The 18,183-nt window shown below is 36.1% G+C and overlaps 1 protein-coding gene across 1 annotated transcript in view; it reads right to left on the reverse strand.

Moving 5' to 3' along the window:
• Window positions 1–18,183, reverse strand: part of MKLN1 (muskelin 1, intracellular mediator containing kelch motifs) — a 161,572-nt gene that overhangs the window by 21,705 nt on the left and 121,684 nt on the right. Inside the window, exons 13-15 of the mRNA XM_011995840.1 lie at window positions 5,814–5,961; window positions 4,465–4,579; window positions 2,767–2,906 (exon numbers count right to left, since the gene is read on the reverse strand). Of these exons, the coding sequence (XP_011851230.1) occupies window positions 2,767–2,906; window positions 4,465–4,579; window positions 5,814–5,961 (403 nt within the window). The remainder of the gene's footprint in view (window positions 1–2,766; window positions 2,907–4,464; window positions 4,580–5,813; window positions 5,962–18,183) is intronic.

The following is an 18,183-nucleotide window of genomic DNA, read 5'->3' on the forward strand; positions in this document are numbered from 1 at the left end:
ATCTATCTATCTATCTATCTATCTATCTATCTATCTATCTATCTATCTACCTAGGCCACGAGGTTGGGAGAAAGTCAGCAGTAGTCAGTAGAACAGGACAAGCAGATGGAGAAAGAAGCAGACAGAAGTACAAGGAAAAGCTACAGTAGCACCCAGCTACTAGAATTGTTCCAGTATCCTAAACAATTCTCCATCCAGTTTCACTATTCAAATGCTGACAAGGTGCCTTAATTCCCTGAATAATCTAATCATAAATTCTTTTTCAGCTGAGGTATCCAAAGCATGGCATTAACCTTTACAACCTGAAATAACCTAACCAACACACACATACAATCCCATATCCAGTAAAGAGATCAGCTTCCTGAAAGTTATGTTTTCCACCTTCATTTTCTGAGCTATTTTTGGCTAGCAAGAACTTATCACAGACTTGTGTCTGTAGCCTAGAATCGTATTTTAATCAACAGTTCTGCCCTGTTTCTAAGTGAACAGAAATTAATCCTATCACAATTTTTTTTGCCCATTTCTACCCACAAATCATCATCAAGTTTGGAAACCTGAATGTCATATGAAAAAATAATAGTGGTATTTTATTTATTACATCACATGACATCAGTAAGAACAAGGAGATATTTCCTTGGCACACAATATACTTCTTTCTCTCCTTCTAAATTTATATTCTAACTAAACAGAAAAATTGTTTTCCATTAAGAACAACAACAAAAATAAGCCAGTCTAGCAGTTAGTACAAGCTCCCATATTAAAAAAAGAAATCTGCATAACATTTGAAAAAGGCAATTTTTGTGTTCTACCCAATTCATAGACACAAACTTCTATCTATTCTGTCTATAATGTAGCGATGTCCCTCAAATTCTTGAATTTACCTAACAGCTTGGTAGAGAAAAAGGTCTAAAATAAGCCTTTTATTGTCAGTTTGAATTGGCAGTTGACAAGATTCTCAAGATGCCCTGAGTCATCCTTGACTGCTCTCTTTCTCTCATACCCATATCAAATCCATCAGGAAATTCTATTGGCACAATCTCCAAAGCTTATCCAGAATGTTAAGGTGCCTTCTTGATCTCTTGTGGAATGTCTCTTCCTCTGCCTGTCCTTCAAATGGTGGTGGTCCTCAGAGAATACCCAGCAACCCTTCACTCTTCTTGCTCATCCCGAGCAAGCTCCTTCTCCCCGTGACTCACAACTGTAATGTCAGGCCAAGTCTTTTCACCAAATGTTCAGATGGCCTCCACTTGCATGTCTTACAGACTTCTCAAACCTAAAGTGCCCCAAACTGAAATAATCTTTTCCAACACATAAACCTGTTGTTTCTGAAGAATTCCCCACCCGAGGGAAAGCAGCCATGAGTTTTACCCAGTTCTTCTGGAAGAAAATACAGAATGATTTTTATAAAATATAAGCCTGAATGTGTTACTCCCCTACTTAAAATCTTTCAATCTCCCCTAAGAGTAAAAGCTGAAGGCCCCTTACAAGCTGTCCCTTTCCTAGTCCCTTCAACCTCATTTCTTATCACTATCACCTCACTCATTCCACTTCCACCACGCTTCTTCTCAATTCACTCCTCAAATTATTCAGGCATTTTTTTAACCTCAGAGCCTTGACTATTACCTGTCTAGAACACTCCCCACCCCACCAGACAGCTACATGATTCAGTCCCTCTTGTCCCTTAAGTTTCTATTCAAATGCCATCTTCACTGTGCAGTCTATCCTGATATTATTTAAAACTACATTCCCACCTCCCTCACCTGTATAAACAATAACTCAATCTGTTTCTTTTCATAGTACTTACCATCTAACATGTAATATAAATTCCTTATTATGTTTACTGTTAGTCTGCCTTCTTAAGAATAGAAACTTGAGGGCAGAGTTTTGTTCATTTTCTTCATTGATACATATGTATATATGACAGTTAAGCGGTGAGCTCTGGAATCAGAATGCTCAGGCTCAAGTCCTGGCTCTGCCACATAATAATATACAGGGTCTAGCATAAAGTAATTGCCAGGCTGGTCTTGAACTCCTGGCCTTAGGCAATCCTCTTACCTCTGCCTCCCAAAGTGCTGGGATTATAAGCATGAGCCACTGCACCTGACCCTAAAGCAAATTTTTATTACCATGTAACACTACAGTAACCAAAAGGACAGAAACCCTTTTCTGCATTTTTTAGTAATTTATTACCTTCTAGGCTAAAAAGCAAACATGACTCAGGGTGGGGGAGGGTGTGTGTGTGTGTGAATGTATATGTATATATGAAAATGCTTGATTAAATGATTTTGCAATTAAATAATAAAGGTGATATAAAGCCACAAGCCTATTTTGAAATTGTATTGTGAAACATCAAATTAGGAAGATATAGTATAGTCAACTATATCATCACACTCACTGTTAAGAGAGTTATCAAGAGCTCAGGCACGTGCCATTAAGCTAGAACTGATCTAATTTGTAGTTAGCTTTGAGTTACTTTGATGTAGGCATGTCACCTTCACAGAAATTATTTTCCATTTTTTAACAGTTGCAAAATTTCACTTGTTCTGTTTTTATAAATTTTTAGCATCAATATCTATATTTTGTATCTTCCTTTGAAAAAGGAAAGCAAAAATAAGTAGAACAGGGCATTTACAAAATTCATGATCTTCGTAGTATTTACAGTGTCATTATTAAATGTGCCAAGAGAAAGTTCTATCTCCAAAGCTAGGTAATACCAACAACAGCTGATAATGTTAATTAAATGTTTTCAGTGAATTGTTTTCATACCTGTGTTTTCTTATGAGGTACTTGCAATGCCTCAGTAAATAATCTTTTGAAGGTCTACACAACTTCAGTGACCAGAAGTCATCTAATCTCATCTTTGGAGAGCAAGATTTTCCTGGATTCCCACCAAATAAATAATGAACCTATAATAAGCAAAATAAGCCAGACTTTAAAAAATGCATGCATACCCAAGATATTTTAGTAGCAGTGCATAATAGGTTAACTTACTGAGCCTATTTAAATAAAAAATTAAAAATTATATTGCATTTTTACCAAAATCTTCTCTCGATTTTTCTCGTTTCTATTTTACTTTAAAGCACCATGGCTACTTAAAAAAACTGCATGTATGCTAAAATGAGTTACGTTACTACAATTACAATGATAGTGGAAGGCATGAAACAAAAATAATGATAGGAAGAAGCTAATCCATGATATTATTTGCTGAGGACAACAAATAATGGGGATAAAATTAATCAACATATTGATCATATAACAAATATCTTAAAAATTCTGACATGAATGCTCAATCACTAAAAGTTAACAGTCAAGTCAACAGGTCAACTAGAAACTTTAAAAAATTTTAACATCTTAATTTTGCTTTAACTGAAATGCCAAATATTAAATGGCACATATAATTTGTGAAATAACATTAAAAAATTATTCCATAATTCAATACCAAAAATGAAATGCAAAAGGAATTTATGATTTCACTATTACATTAATCAGAGTTATCTGTTCCTCAGATAACTTTGGAAGATAAAACAGTGAAGAAACAGAATCACTTTCATCAGTGGTAGAAGTGAGAGTATAACTGCCTAAATTTATTGCATTGAATGTTTTTCTGTACTTATGCAAAAGCATTTAAATATTTAAATATTTTAATTACAATTAGTGTATAAATTTATTAAATTAAAATATTTCCTAAAATGTTAAAAACATTTATATTCATTGGTGTTTATATAATAGAGTAATTATCCCTATCCTATAGATGGAAATTCATTTACTCCTTAAATTGAGAGGTTATAAAAGAAAGGGCTTTTACTCACTCCCATGGTAGCTTTTACCTAAAGGTCTCAAAGTATATCATGTAGAATTTAAATAATCATCCGTGGCTTAACAGAAATAATTGGTCTCTGTCAGTAATTTACTATATAATCTAAGTCCGATCACTAAAGTACATGGTTAAGTTTAAGGGAGAAATAAATAACTCTCAACACTATGACACTAAAAATTCACAACACAAGACCATTTCACAAGGCTCATTTAAAAGAAAAATCACTAGTATATCAGGAAAATTAAGATAAAAAGACTTCTTACACAATGGGAAAATCTAAAACCAAAAACCATGTTATATCACAGAACAAGGTACCTGAATGCTGACAACTGTACATCTTTTACTTGGATATTCACATTGTAGAAACAATAGGCTATGTCATATCTCTAGAGTTATCAGCTAAAAAGCTGCCACTGACTATTTCCAAAAAAGGAAAAGTACCAAGAATTATAGACTATGTAAAAATGCTTATTCTCTTAAGGAATTTTAGGGAGAAGTGATATTGAGTGTTTAATATTCTATTGAATGTCTACTACGTATTTTAACTTTTTCCTCAAATCCAATTTAAAACAATCAGAAAGATATATTTGGGGATTAATTCAGACAGTAGGCCATGGAAAGTTTACAGGTCAATGTAGTTAGGATACCTTGTGTAGCTCATCGTATACAAGCTGATGGGCAAACCTTGGACATGGTTCTTCTTCCTGAAGACTTTTAGTTGGATTATCCTTTGCAGCTTGATCATTCTTATAGACACAAGACCTGCAAGACACTGCTTTTAAGGTATTCTACCTTAGAGAATTAGCAGCAAAGATAATACAACTGTAGCAACTAAATTAATTGCATGTCTAACTACTAACAAAAAATTTTAGAAATATGTTCACATCAAATATTAAAGTTCTAGTTACTCAGGCTGGGCGTGGTGGCTCACGCCTGTAATCCCAGCACTTTGGGAGGCTGAGGTGGGTGGATCACGAGGTCAGGGCTTTGAGACCAGCCTGACCAACATGGTGAAACCCCATCTCCACTAAAAATACAAAATTAGCTGGGCGTGGTGGCGGGCGCCTATAATCCCAGCTACTCAGGAGGCTGAGGCAGGAGAATTGCTTGAACCCGGGAGGCGGAGGTTGCAGTGAGTCGAGATTGCACCACTGCACTCCAGTCTGGGCGACAAAGCGAGACTCCATTTAAAAAAAAAAAAAAAAAAAGGTTCTAGTTACTCATAAAACACTCTGAATTTGTTAGAACTGAGTTCTGAAGTTCTTTTCATGTCCATTAAACAGCTCACGTATCCTACTTTTTGTTATGAAATACAAACAGCATACATGAAAGCTCAAACTAAAGAAAGAGACGCTATCTTATGTATGTACAATAAAAAGATGTACAGTATACACTGTTGTCATTTGACTGTAAATAAATGTCCTATTTAGAAAATAATAAATTCCTTAGCTGCAGAGCACTACTCTCCATTATGAAAGGAGTTCTCTGAAGTGCTTCTGTTCTGTACAATATTCACTTATGGAGCAATCACAGAATGTCAGAGCTGGATCCCTGTTTTCCCAAAGCAAAATGTGCAGCACCAGTTCTGTGGGATGCTCTATGACACAAAAGTCATGGTTTGGAAATGCTAAGTAATACTGTCCCCTCCCTGCTATAGTCAAGCCTCTTAGTTTTATGAAAACTAAGATCTGGGAACATTAAAAAAAAAAAGCATTGTTCTCAAGTTCACACAGAACTAGACTAGAAGAGAACAGAACCTAGACTAAAATACAGTTCTCTTGAGTCCCAGACCAGGAACCATCTACTACTTGAAAAACAGAGGTAAAATCCATTCACTGAACATCACTGTATACACAGGTACTGATATTAATTTTTTGTATTGACTTTTAAATGTACAATGTCATAAATTAACATAAGACTCTTTCTTCTTTTGAATAAACCAACAACCTCAAATAACTGCTACATTGGGATTGCAGCAGATACAAGAGTTCCTTACCAACTATTCCTCACAATGTCATAAATCCAGAATGAATTTCTAACATTTTCTTCCCTCTTTTCCTTATCTTTGCTGAGTCCAGATAAGACATGTATTTCATTCAGTTCTGGATCAATAGTTGCTCTCTGTGTAAATCCTGTCATTGGAACTACAAATTAAAGAAAAAAAAAGATGAAAATACTCACTTTAGATAGTTTAGTATTTACTTTCTTAATTCTTTCTTTCTTTGTTTATTTTTATTTATTTATTTGAGACGGAGTTTCGCTCTTGTTGCTCAAGCTGGAGGGCAATGGCGCCATCTCGGCTCACTGCAACCTCTGTCTCCCGGGTTCTCCTGCCTCAGCCTCCCGAGTAGCTGGAACTACAGGCATGCACCACTGCGGCTGGCTAATTTTGGATTTTTAGTAGCGATGGAGTATCTCCATGTTGGTCAGGCTGGTCTCGAACTCCCGACCTCTGGTGATCTGCCTGCCTTGGCCTCCCAAAGTGCTGGGATTATAGGCGTGAGCCACTGTGCTTGGCCTATTTTTTTTTTGTTTTTAAGAGACAGAGTTTCACTCTATTGCCCAAGCTGAAGTACACTGGCACAACCATGACTCATTGCAGGCTAGAACTCCTGGGCTCAAAGGATTCTCCTGCCTCAGCCTCCCAAGTAGCTGGGACTACAGGCATGCACCACCACACCCAGCTAATTTTTGGGTTTTTTATAGAGATGGGGTCTTGCTACGTTACCCAGGCTGGTCTCAAACTCCTGGCCTTAAGCAATATTCCTGCCTCACCCTCCCAAAATGCTGGTGTTACAGGCATAAGCCACCACACCCCGCCCCTACTAGTTTCTCTTGAAAATATCAATACACCTTTATTCTGCTCTATGTGTCCACATTATTTAACTTCTAACACACTACATAACTTTTTAATTAAACAATAAACAATTATATATTGCCTTCTCCTTACTCTATGAGCTCCACAAGCAAAGAGGCCGTTTTGCTCACTATTTTGTTCCCAGTATCTAGAAAAGTGCCTGGAATATAACAATTTTTTTTTTTGAGACGGAGTCTTGCTCTGTGCCCCAGGCTGGAGTGCAGTGGCGGGATCTCGGCTCACTGCAAGCTCCGCCTCCCGGGTTCACGCCATTCTCCTGCCTCAGCCTCCCGAGTAGCTGGGACTACAGGCGCCCGCCACCTCGCCCGGCTAATTTTCTTGTATTTTTAGTAGAGACGGGGTTTCACCGTGTTAGCCAGGATGGTCTCGATCTCCTGACCTCGTGATCCGCCCGTCTCGGCCTCCCAAAGTGCTGGGATTACAGGCTTGAGCCACCGCGCCCGGCCGAATATAACAATTACTAAATGATTTGTGGAAAGACTAAAGGAATGTCAATTGCCAGCTACAGGGAAAAAAGAAGCAGAATGAGGTATGCAATATAATCATTTTTACATAAGGAAGGAAAGGATATACTTTAATTAACTGATTTATTATCTGGGACAGTTCTAATTTGATAGTAGAGATTAAATATTTAAATCTTGACCTGGGAAAAAAATTTGACAAAAGGTAAAGCACAGAGTTGCTTAATAAGGTCAGAGTCATTGAAAATATCTGTTCATAACATACAATAACTTCCAAAAAATAAAATTTAATATTCTGGGCCAGGTACAGTGGCTCATGCATGCAATATCAGTGCTTTGGGAGGCCAAAGTGGGAGGATCACATGAGGCCATGAGCTCAAGACCAGACTAGGTAACACAATGAGACCTTGTCTCTATAAAAATTAAAAATCAGCCAAGTGTGGTGGTGTGCACATGTAGTCCTAGCTATCTGGGAGGCTGAGGTGGGAGGATCCCTTGAGCCCAGAGTTGGAAATTGCAGTGAGCTATTATCGTGCCATTGGACTCTAGCCTGGGTGACAGAGTAAGACTCTGCCTCTAAAGCAAATAAATAAATAAATAAATATTCTGGGGTATAATATGCCATTTTGTTTTCCTGAGTGGCTTAAACTCCCCAAAGTTAATAATGCTGTATTTTTCTAAGAAACCTATTAAATAAATGATCATTCTGCATTATCCAATAATCTGTAAAACACTGATATGGCATATGCCAAATTTTCTTATTTTTATTTGAAAATATTATTTGAAATACAATTCCATATATATAAAGTGCATATTATGAACTCAGCTACTTCACAAATAATTGTCATCATCTAAAACAATGTCATTGTTTTAACATTTCTTTTACCCATGAACAATTATCATATGCTCAAAAAGCTAAACAAATATCAGACTGAAGTGAAATATTTATGTCAACCTAGAATACTATGTATGGCAGGAGATGCCAGCCATATTGATCTTGGTCTTCTTTATCTGCTTTAGTGGGACCAAATAATCCAGTATTTATTTTTTCCCAGTCTACCTTAAATTCATGTGTCATTTTACATTCTTATTTGATAAATTTGGGACATTTTAAGGACTACCCAAATGCATTCCACAGTAACTATATTATAAAATTACACACACAACATATAATTTGTATACATACATACACGATATTTATATGTATACACAAACATATATCAACCTGATCTTAATAACAGCCTACGCCCTCATGCCACAGTCTTTTGTGTATGTAAAGTCTGGTACAGTCGAACGTCCATATCCCTGGGTTCTGTGTTCAAGGATTCAAACCACTACAAATTTAAAATATTAAAAAAAAAAAAAAACCCAAACAAAAAACAAAACCTATAAATGGCTGCATCTGTATTGAAGATGTACACACTTTTTTCTTGTCATTATTCCTTATGACAACTATTTACATAGCATTTACACTGTATCAGGTATTGTAAGTAACCTAGAAATGACTTAAAGTATAGGAGGGGATGTGCATAGGTTACACCATATCACAGACTTGAGCATCTGAGGATTTTGGTATCCAAGGGAGGTCCTGGAACCAGTCCCTCAAGGATGCCACGGGACAACTGCCTTTTCTTAATAAGGCATGGTAAACTTTCAGAGGCGATGTGCTCAGGTTCTGACCTCTATTCCTCAGATAACTTTGGAAGATAAAACAGTGAAGAACTGGAATTACTTTCATAAGTGGTAGAAGTGAAGAGTATAACTGCCTAAATTTATTGCACTTAAATTTCTTTAGATAACTTTGGAAGATACAACAGTGTAGAACTGGGATTACTTTCATAAGTGGTAGAAGTGAAGGATATAACTGCCTAAATTTATTGTATTTAAATTTCTTTATTCTATTTTGTCTTAATAGTGAGTCTCTGAATTAAAAATTTAATAACATGGCTTGGCAAACTATGGCTTGATGTGGCCTGCTCAGGGTAAAATCAGGCAATGTCCATTCATTTACATGTTGTCTACAGCTGTTTTCACCTACAATAATCACCAGAGCCTATAACTCACCAGAGATAAAAGATGGAAAACTTCCAAATAAGTCATCGAATACAAAGAGGAGAAGTAGATTGTGAGGAAGACTTCCGTGGAGAGCTTCTAATAAGGACATAGGGGCCTGAATAAGAATGACAGCAGAGCTTAAAGTAACTCCTAATCTTTACTTTGTTAATCATACAGGTTCCCAACTGTGTGCCTATTCTCAGCTTATGCATTCTGTAAGAAAGCTTGGTTGACAGTATGTGCTGTGCACTTGTACAAGACCTTGATCAGTGTCTCATTTATGAGAGAAGCCTACTGGAAAAAGAGACCTATACATTGTAAAAGAAACCACTGTTAACTATCTTTCTTAATTGATACAGTCCTTTATTCATAAATGTTAAAGTTTAGACATGAATTATAGACATACGAGGAAAAAAATCAACAGTGCAAAAGAGAGGGACCTAGATGAACAAATAGAACAACTGGGAAAAGACAAATCACAGAAAAGAAAATAACTCGGGGGCGGGGGGGGGAACCCATCAATATCCTTGAAGAGATTAAAGAGAATATTCCATGTGCAAAACAAGAATAAGCTCCCATAAAAAGGAGCAGGGACTATGAAAAGATACTAAAAAGTAAAGCTATGACCAAAAACTTCAAACGACAGAATGAAAATACAGACATAGTTAGAAACAAAGTCAGTGGTCTCTAGATAAAACTGATAAATCACCAGAATAAAGAGCAAAAAGATAGAAATAATGAGGGAAAAGTTAAAGGACACAGAGGATATATCCATCGAAGTCAAATTATCTGAAAAAAAGACCAGAAGGAAAGAAGAAATAATGTAGAAGAAAAAATAAAAAAAGTTTCCCTGAACTGGGTGTCCGGTTTGAAAGAGCCCACTGCAAGCTAGGCATGTTTAATTTAAAAAGATGGTGCACACATACATCTATATCTATGTTTAATTTTTAAAAAAAGATGATATACAGATGTACATCTCTACCTTAATACGAAACGTTAAAACTCCAGGAAAAGAAAAATTCTAAAAGCTTCCAAAGAAGGAAACAGCAGATTACTATATACAGAGGAATAAAAATCAAACTAACATGAGACCTTGTCAGGGGCTCAGAACACAATACACTCTGGCATGCTAAGTACTTTGAACTAAAGGACACTGGAAGGCCTCAGAACAGCTTCAGTACCAAGTTCTCTCTCACTTCTTTTGCCCTCCTGCCTCTCTTCCCTCATTCTCCCTAGAAGTGAGTCATCAAATCATAATTCCTCTTCCCCAAGGTGGGTCATAAAAACTAGAACCTCTTTTTCCCAAAGTCAGCCTAGACTTTCAAATTCTAAAAACTTGAATTACTGATCCAACTTTCCTCTGCCTTTCTGTCTAGGAGCTGGCCATAAAGAAATTCTGTGACCCACCCTTGTCTGATGGTAGGTCCTAAGACCCTTCTCTAGCAGGGTCCTGCCCCATACCTAGGAGGAAGAAATGCTACACAGAGGGGCCAAGAAGAATCCGAACAGACAGGCCTTGATGGGTTTCCCCACCTCAGTCTATCTGCATTAAATCATAGCCATTTACCAAATCACATTGCTAACCAGCTGTTCATTCTTCATTAAATCTTAGCATAAAAATGGACAGTTTTCCCTGTATCTTTGGGTCATTTCTTCTGAAGGCTCACACGCCACATGAAACTTTGATTAAATCAATTTGTTATGCTTTCTCGTTAACCTGTCTTTTATTATAGGCATGTCAACCATGACTCTTATAAGGGTTGAGGAAAAGTATCACAACTCTTTTGGCCCCTACAACTTATCAGTAACAATGAATGCTAGAATACAATGGAAAAACAACTTTAAAATTCTGAGAAATATAAAAAGATACGGAACCAACCTTCCATTTCCAGTTAAACTAGCAATCTTAACGAGGGCAAAATAAGGGAATTTAAGTTCATACATATGACTAGATATATACAAAAAACAAAACAAAACAAAACAAAACAAAAAAACTTCTTTAAGGAGATACTCCAACAAAACAAAAAAAGGAATCCAAGAAAGAAGATGACATGAGATATAAGAGACGGTGGAACTGATATATGACACGGGAAAGGAAAATTAGAAAGAAAATCAAGATCCATTAACTCTTGAGCCTTGTATATGACATTTTAGTGTTAACAATATAGAAGAGTTTCTTCTCTATATTCTAATCACAATACCTGAATTTATATAGTGTCCCATTTTCCCCTTCCGCCATGGTTCCATGACCTAGAATATTGGTCCTAGTGTTTTTCTTCAGGCAACAAAAAATTTTGATCACCATTTATCACATACTTCTAGCATTTCCTAGATTCAGTTTTCACTGAGTCCTGCTCCCAGATGGGTTTCTATTGTGGGTCTCTATATGGCAAATGTGCTAAGGTAAATATGCCTGAGAATATTTTATGTCACCCTCACATCTCAAAGTTAGGAAGATTTAAATTTCTTGGCTCAAAGTTGTTTTTCTTGGCTGCTTTTAAACTTTATCCTTTTTTCTCATTCCACATTGCTGTTCAACTGTCACACGTCTATGTTCTTGTTCCCTTATAGGTCATCTGCTTTTTCTCTCTGAAACCTTTCAGCATTTTCTCTCTGCTAATCTTAATTCTACTTTAATCTGCTTATGTATGTGCTTTCCCTTATTTGTTCTATTTGGTACACTATGAGCTCTTTTGCCTATCTGAAGTCTTTCATCATTTTTGAATTTTAGGAAATGTATCTCCATTATTTCTACAATTATTTCACCTACTTTTTTTGGAGACAGAGTTTCACTCTTGTTGCCCAGGCTGGAGTGCAGTGGCACAATCTCAGCTCACTGCAACCTTCGCCCGTGGGTTTAAGTGATTCTCCTACCTCAGCCTCCCAAGTAGCTGGGATTACAGGCATGCACCACCAAGCCTGGCTAATTTTTGCATTTTTAGTAGAGACAGTGTTTCAATATGTTGGTCAGGCTGATCTTGAACTCCTGACCTCAGGTGATCCACCCATCTTGGCCTCCCAAAGTGCTGGGATGACAGGTGTGAGCCCCCGTGCCTGGGCTTAAATTTTTATTTTTCTTTTCTTCTTGAATTCCTTTTAAGATGTTGGTACTTGTACAATTCTCTATCTTTCTTAGTTTTTCTATTCTATTTTCTATTTCTTTATCTTTTTTCCCTGCTTTTTCCTGGGAGAGTGCTCTAATCTTCCAACTGATTAATTCATTCATACCATCCTACTTATATTTATTGTAGTCTTCATTTTAATTATATTTTTCATATCTACTATTTCCATATGGTTCTGTTTTTATAATGTTTGGATCTTATTTCATATTACTAGTGTGTTCCCTTATATCTTTAAGTATATTCATCATGCTTATTTTAAATTCTTGGTTCACCTGTTGTTGTTGGTTTTTTTTTGAGATGGAGTTTTGCTCTTGTTGCCCAGGCTGGAGTACAATGACACAGTCTCAGCTGACTGCAACGCCTGCCTCCTGGGTTCTGGGTTCAAGCAATTCTCCTGTCTCAGCCTCCCGAGTGGCTGGGCACTACAGGCACATGCCACTGCGCCTGGCTAATTTTGTATTTTTAGTAGAGATGGGGTTTCTCTATGTTGGTCAGGCTGGTCTCAAACTCCTGACCTCAGGTGATCCACCTGCCTCGGCCTCCAAAAGTGCCGGGATTGCAGGCATTAGCCACCATGCCTGGCCATTCATCTGTTTTAATAATTCTGCTTTATATCATGTATGTCTTTTTTGTTTTTTAAGACAGTTGTAGTCCTCAACTGTCTAGTTATGTCAGCATGCAAGGTAATGTTTTTCAGGGAATCAACTCTTCTTTCCGATAAGATATACTAGACAGGACTCAAAGGCCAGGCCTTAACTGGCATCAGTACTGGTGAGAGATTAAGGAAAATAGAGAGGAAAAGTCGTAGGGTTGTGAACCATAGGCACAAAGAATAAGAATCATTTCCATATATGATCACACCCCTATGCAACAGTTTCGTACCTTTAAACCCTTCAGAGGAAGTAGAAGGCAGTCTCCCTGGACAAAGGGAGAAGAGAAGAAATGAACTATTGAGAACAGATGGTCAGTCCACATGTTTTCATCAACTTTGAACTCCAGCAGGGTTTCTGCACTGCCATAATGTTTGCCCACTGAATTCTGACACTAGTGGGATAGGCTACCGCTGCTAGTTTCTATAGTGAAAGGGTAAAAATTAACTGAAGGTTGATCTGGGGGAGAGAGAGCCTTCAGTCTCATTTAAGGAGTTTCTGGAATCCACCTGCTCTCAATTTTATTTCTCTGGGGTTGATTCTGGGGAAGGGAATCAGCAGCCTGTGTCAGTTTGCTACTTTGGCAGAAGTACTTTTCATTTTATAGCATTCTATGTTATTTGAGTTTTGCTTTATTGATCATGTGAATTCCATTACTTTTATAATAATTATAATTAAAAAAATGAAAGCTGGTTAAATAAAAATGGCAGTATCAGAAAACAAAAAGACCTAAAGGCCAAAACCAAGAAAGCAGCTTTCATTCTAATATGGCAAAACTATTAATATAGTTTTCTGTACTGATTTTCCTTGCAAGATGAAAACAAGGCTATCTTTTCCATTTTTAACAGTTTCTTTTCTTTTTCTTTTCTTTTTTTTTCTTTTTTTTGAGGCAGGGTCTCACTCTGTCACTCAGGCTGGAATGCAATAATGTGAATTCAGTTCACTGCAACTTCTGCCTCCCAGGTTCCAGCAATTCTTCTGCCTCAGTCTCCTGAGTAGGTAAGACAATGGCCATGCATCACCATGCCAGGCTAACTTTTGTTATTTTTAGTAGAGCTGGGGTTTCACTATGTTGGCCAGGCTGATCTTGAACTCCTAACCTCAGGTGATCTGCCCACCTCGGCCTCCCAAACTGCTGGGATTACAGGCGTGAGCCACCAAGCCCGACCAATTTAACAGTTTCTAATGGGTACAGCTGGGGGAGGAGGGAAGGACAAAAGATCTGCAACATATATGATTTTAAAAACTTTAAGATTCAACTGCTAAAAAGCTCAACTGAATGCCAGGACCTTAACCAGTCTTTCACCTTAACCAGTTTAGAAACTGACTCACAAAGAAAAATTAATCAAGCAGATCAGTAAATGTTAATCATTAACATATTTTGAAAGAACATTTATCTGAAAGAAAATAAGAATGATACAACAATCATCACTGCCAACTCGTTATTTTTAGAATTGTTTTAGGAAGTTACAATGATAATCCTTCAACTCTATTTCTTCTTTAACATCTTTAAAACTCAAAATAGAACAGCTAAAGGGGAAGTAAAAAAATTTTATCTATATGTCTGAATCACATCTTTTCTCTTCCTTCCTTGGTTTATCCTCTAAGCAAATGGGAGAGATTGTCAGAGTATTTAACATAAAGAAACCCTGTGGGAGGGGGGATAAAAAGAAGTTAACAAACATTTTCGAAGTCCTTTGAATTCCTGAGGAAGATATGTTATTGCATTAACTTATGAATTAATCTCAACTCTATTTTTGCTTCATGGTCCAGTGCACATACTCATTACTGATTTGCTAAGACAAAGGAAAAGAACAATCTTCAGAGCTGTCACAGAAATACAGAATCTAATAAAAAACAGCTTTCCATGAATTCACTATATATTAGGGTATTTTCAGCTCCAAGTAACAGAAAACATAACTAACAGTAGATTAATTAGCTCATGTAACAAAATTTTGCAAGTAGCTCCAAGATTGTTTCAGAGTTCAACCAAATCATGGTGCTAGGTTAACCTTTGGCAATTTTCTTGGCCTTCTCATTTTTGAAACTTGCCAGTACCAGCTCTAAGCATCACATCCTTATATGGAGCACCCAAAGCAGGGAGGGAAAGAATTCTTTCAGCATCTCTCTATTGCCATCAGGGAAGACATTTTTGTCAAATGTCCTCCAGTAGACTTTCTTTATGTCTCACTGGCCAAAACTGTGTCACATGGGAGGAATGTAAACTGAAATAATTTGCCAAAGGATAATAATGACTGGTTTACACTAACAATGATTCACCATTCATCCCCTGGGGTTAGGCAACTTGCCATTACACAAAATTATGGTTTGGTTAACAGAAGAAAGAGCCAATGACTCTTGGGTAAGCAAACAACAGTGTCTGTCACATCCTTCTCTTTGAAAGTTGGGACATTTTAAAGGTTGGATGGGGACCTATTAAGCACTAGCAGCAACTTCAGTTCAGAACTAACTTCTATTACTAGCTTTTGACACTCAACAATATTTACTGATTTATCTCAGCTGTATTAAGCTACAAAAAACCTGAACTCATTGAATGGACCAACCAATTTATTTACTGGTGGACAATCAAATAAATAAAAATCAAATAAATTGATGGTCAATCTATCTCCAGATTTTTTCTCCTTGCATGCAATACTATGATAAATATCTCTGTATAGTTTATTTTTTGTGGATGTATAAAAGTATATGAGTAGGAAAAGTTCCTGGGTTTTGTAAAATGCTTAGTCAAAAAAACTTATTTTTTGCATTTTAACAGATAATGATAAAGTACTGTTAAAAAAAAAAAAAAAGGGGCTGAACCAAATACATTTTAACCAGAATGTAAGATACCTGCTTCCTCATGGCCATACCAACATTCACTGAGTGTGATCTTTTAATTTACACTTAAAAGTTATGAATAAAGCTGAGCATCTGTATATGTGTAAATTTACTGGCAATATGAATTATTTTTTCTTTAAAGTATCTATTCATATCATTTGTCATTGTTCTACTAGAGGATTATCCACCTTTTATTGGTTTATAAGAGTCTTTTGTTCATTGTAGGAACTAAGCTTTGTCTTCATTACTAGCTTGCAATTTTTTATATTTTTTAATTTTGCAAAAATCAAACATTCTTTTTCTTTACGATTTCTGGGTTTTGTGGCATGTTTAGAAAGGTCTTCTCTTAATCCTAGATTATTAAAAACAATTGGAATTATAATTTTATTTCTTAAGTATGAAACCTAAGTTCACCTAGACTTTTCTTTGATATGCAAAAGTCAAGTAGGGATCCAGATTTTCCCATTCATTCATATTTTATTTATTTATTTATTTATTTATTCATTCATTCATTCATTTACTTACTTACTTATTTAAAGAGAAAGAATCTTGCCGTTGCCCAGGCTGGAGTCAGATTTTCCTTTTTTAAAAATACTGCCAAGTCTTAAGCAATGTCTCCATGTCATATATTGTTTAATCTATTCTTCGTCTCTGACTGGAAATGCCAACTTTACCATATACTAAATTCTCATATGCATTGGGGACATTTTTATACTATCCGTTCTATTTCATCCCATTAATCTGTACCAAACTGTAGCTTTATAAATAACTGGTAGTGCCAGTACTACTTCATTAACTTTCATTTTCAAAATTGTTGTTAGTGTTCTTGCATGTTGGTTTTTATGTGTGAACTTAATAATTCTCATTTACTATCAAGTAACCTAAATTTCATATCTAAAAATACAAAATACTTTTGTAAAAATGTAACTAGCAAAAACACCCCTGGGAGAGTGGAAGGGGGAAATTAAGGAAAGTTATTATTACCAACAATTTTGACAGGGAAAAAAGTAGATACTCTACTAAAAAAGTAGATACACCAAATACAAAAGATACTAAACTGACAGCAGTGAAGCCTAGTTATGCTGAAAATAAGCGCTACCATTTTCTAGTTCAGTAACTAATCTATGTATAAAAGTATATGAGTAGGAAAAGTTCCTGGGTTTTGTAAAATGCTTAGTCAAAAAAACATATTTTTTGTATTTTAACAGATAATGATAAAGTACTGTTAAAAAAAAAAAAAAAAAAGGCTGAACCAAATACATTTTAACCAGAATGTAAGATACCTGCTTATGACAGCTAATGACAGCAAATCATTAGCTTCAAAATCTTCTCTGTGTTGCTGGTTTGGCTTTACTCATTTAATTGGTAAAAGTATAAAAGGATCAGAAACATAAGGAGTCATGACTATACTAATTTTTAAAAATGTCAGTAAGCACAATAAGCACATTCCTAGGGCCGAAATGAAAATCAGTATGATTTTGCTTTTAAGGTTTTCATAAAAATTTATTTATAGATAAATCAAGTTCTGTAGACATAACTCACATAGTCCTTATATCTTAGTTTCACAGCCTGATAACAGCAGAAGGGAATGAAATTTAATTTTCAAAATTTTGGAGATAGATGGTCTTATGATCAACTGGTCCAATCCCCTCATTTTCAGATGAATAATCAGGTTCAGAGAAGTTATGTAATTTTTCTAGAACTGCAGAGGGCTGAGTGGCAGACCCAGACAAAGAGAGACCAAGTCTTCCGATTCTCAATTTGCTATTCTTTCAATTGTACCAATCTGCTACGACGGTTAGAACAGGATGGAATAAAAAATGGCAGATGTGGGAAAACAGAGTGGACAGAATTTAAAGATCAAAACAGCTAAATACATAACTACTAAAGAACAAGGATCAGGTTGTAAGAGCTCAGTATTACCAATACTTGACTTAGCATTTGACAAATGAAGAAGGTTCAATATATGTTTCTTACTTGAATGAATATGAACAGGAGAAAGCACTCTTACTATAGCAGACTGAGTTTCTATAGCAAACTACAAAACTCTGGTGGTGTGACAGATCATCTTCTACACATACGTTTCAATTAGTGTTAAATACAGAGCTTACATATGGGGAATCTGCTAAACCCCTTGTGTTCACAGTCTTATTGCCAAAAGTTTCTCAGAAATAAACTCAAATTTTAGATATGCTGAATTCTGATGTAATTATGTATGTGTTAGACACAATGCTAATAAATCCCTTAAAGCAGCTGCCAATCCATTGATTTAAATTATAATTTTCTTCTGCGGAGAGCATAAAATTGTTACACTGTAGTTTAAAAATAGGAATTAAAGTTGCTTCAGATCTTTAGATGTTAA

This window comes from Mandrillus leucophaeus, unplaced genomic scaffold, assembly GCF_000951045.1.
Source record: "Mandrillus leucophaeus isolate KB7577 unplaced genomic scaffold, Mleu.le_1.0 Scaffold5, whole genome shotgun sequence".
NCBI classification, from domain to species: domain Eukaryota; kingdom Metazoa; phylum Chordata; class Mammalia; order Primates; family Cercopithecidae; genus Mandrillus; species Mandrillus leucophaeus.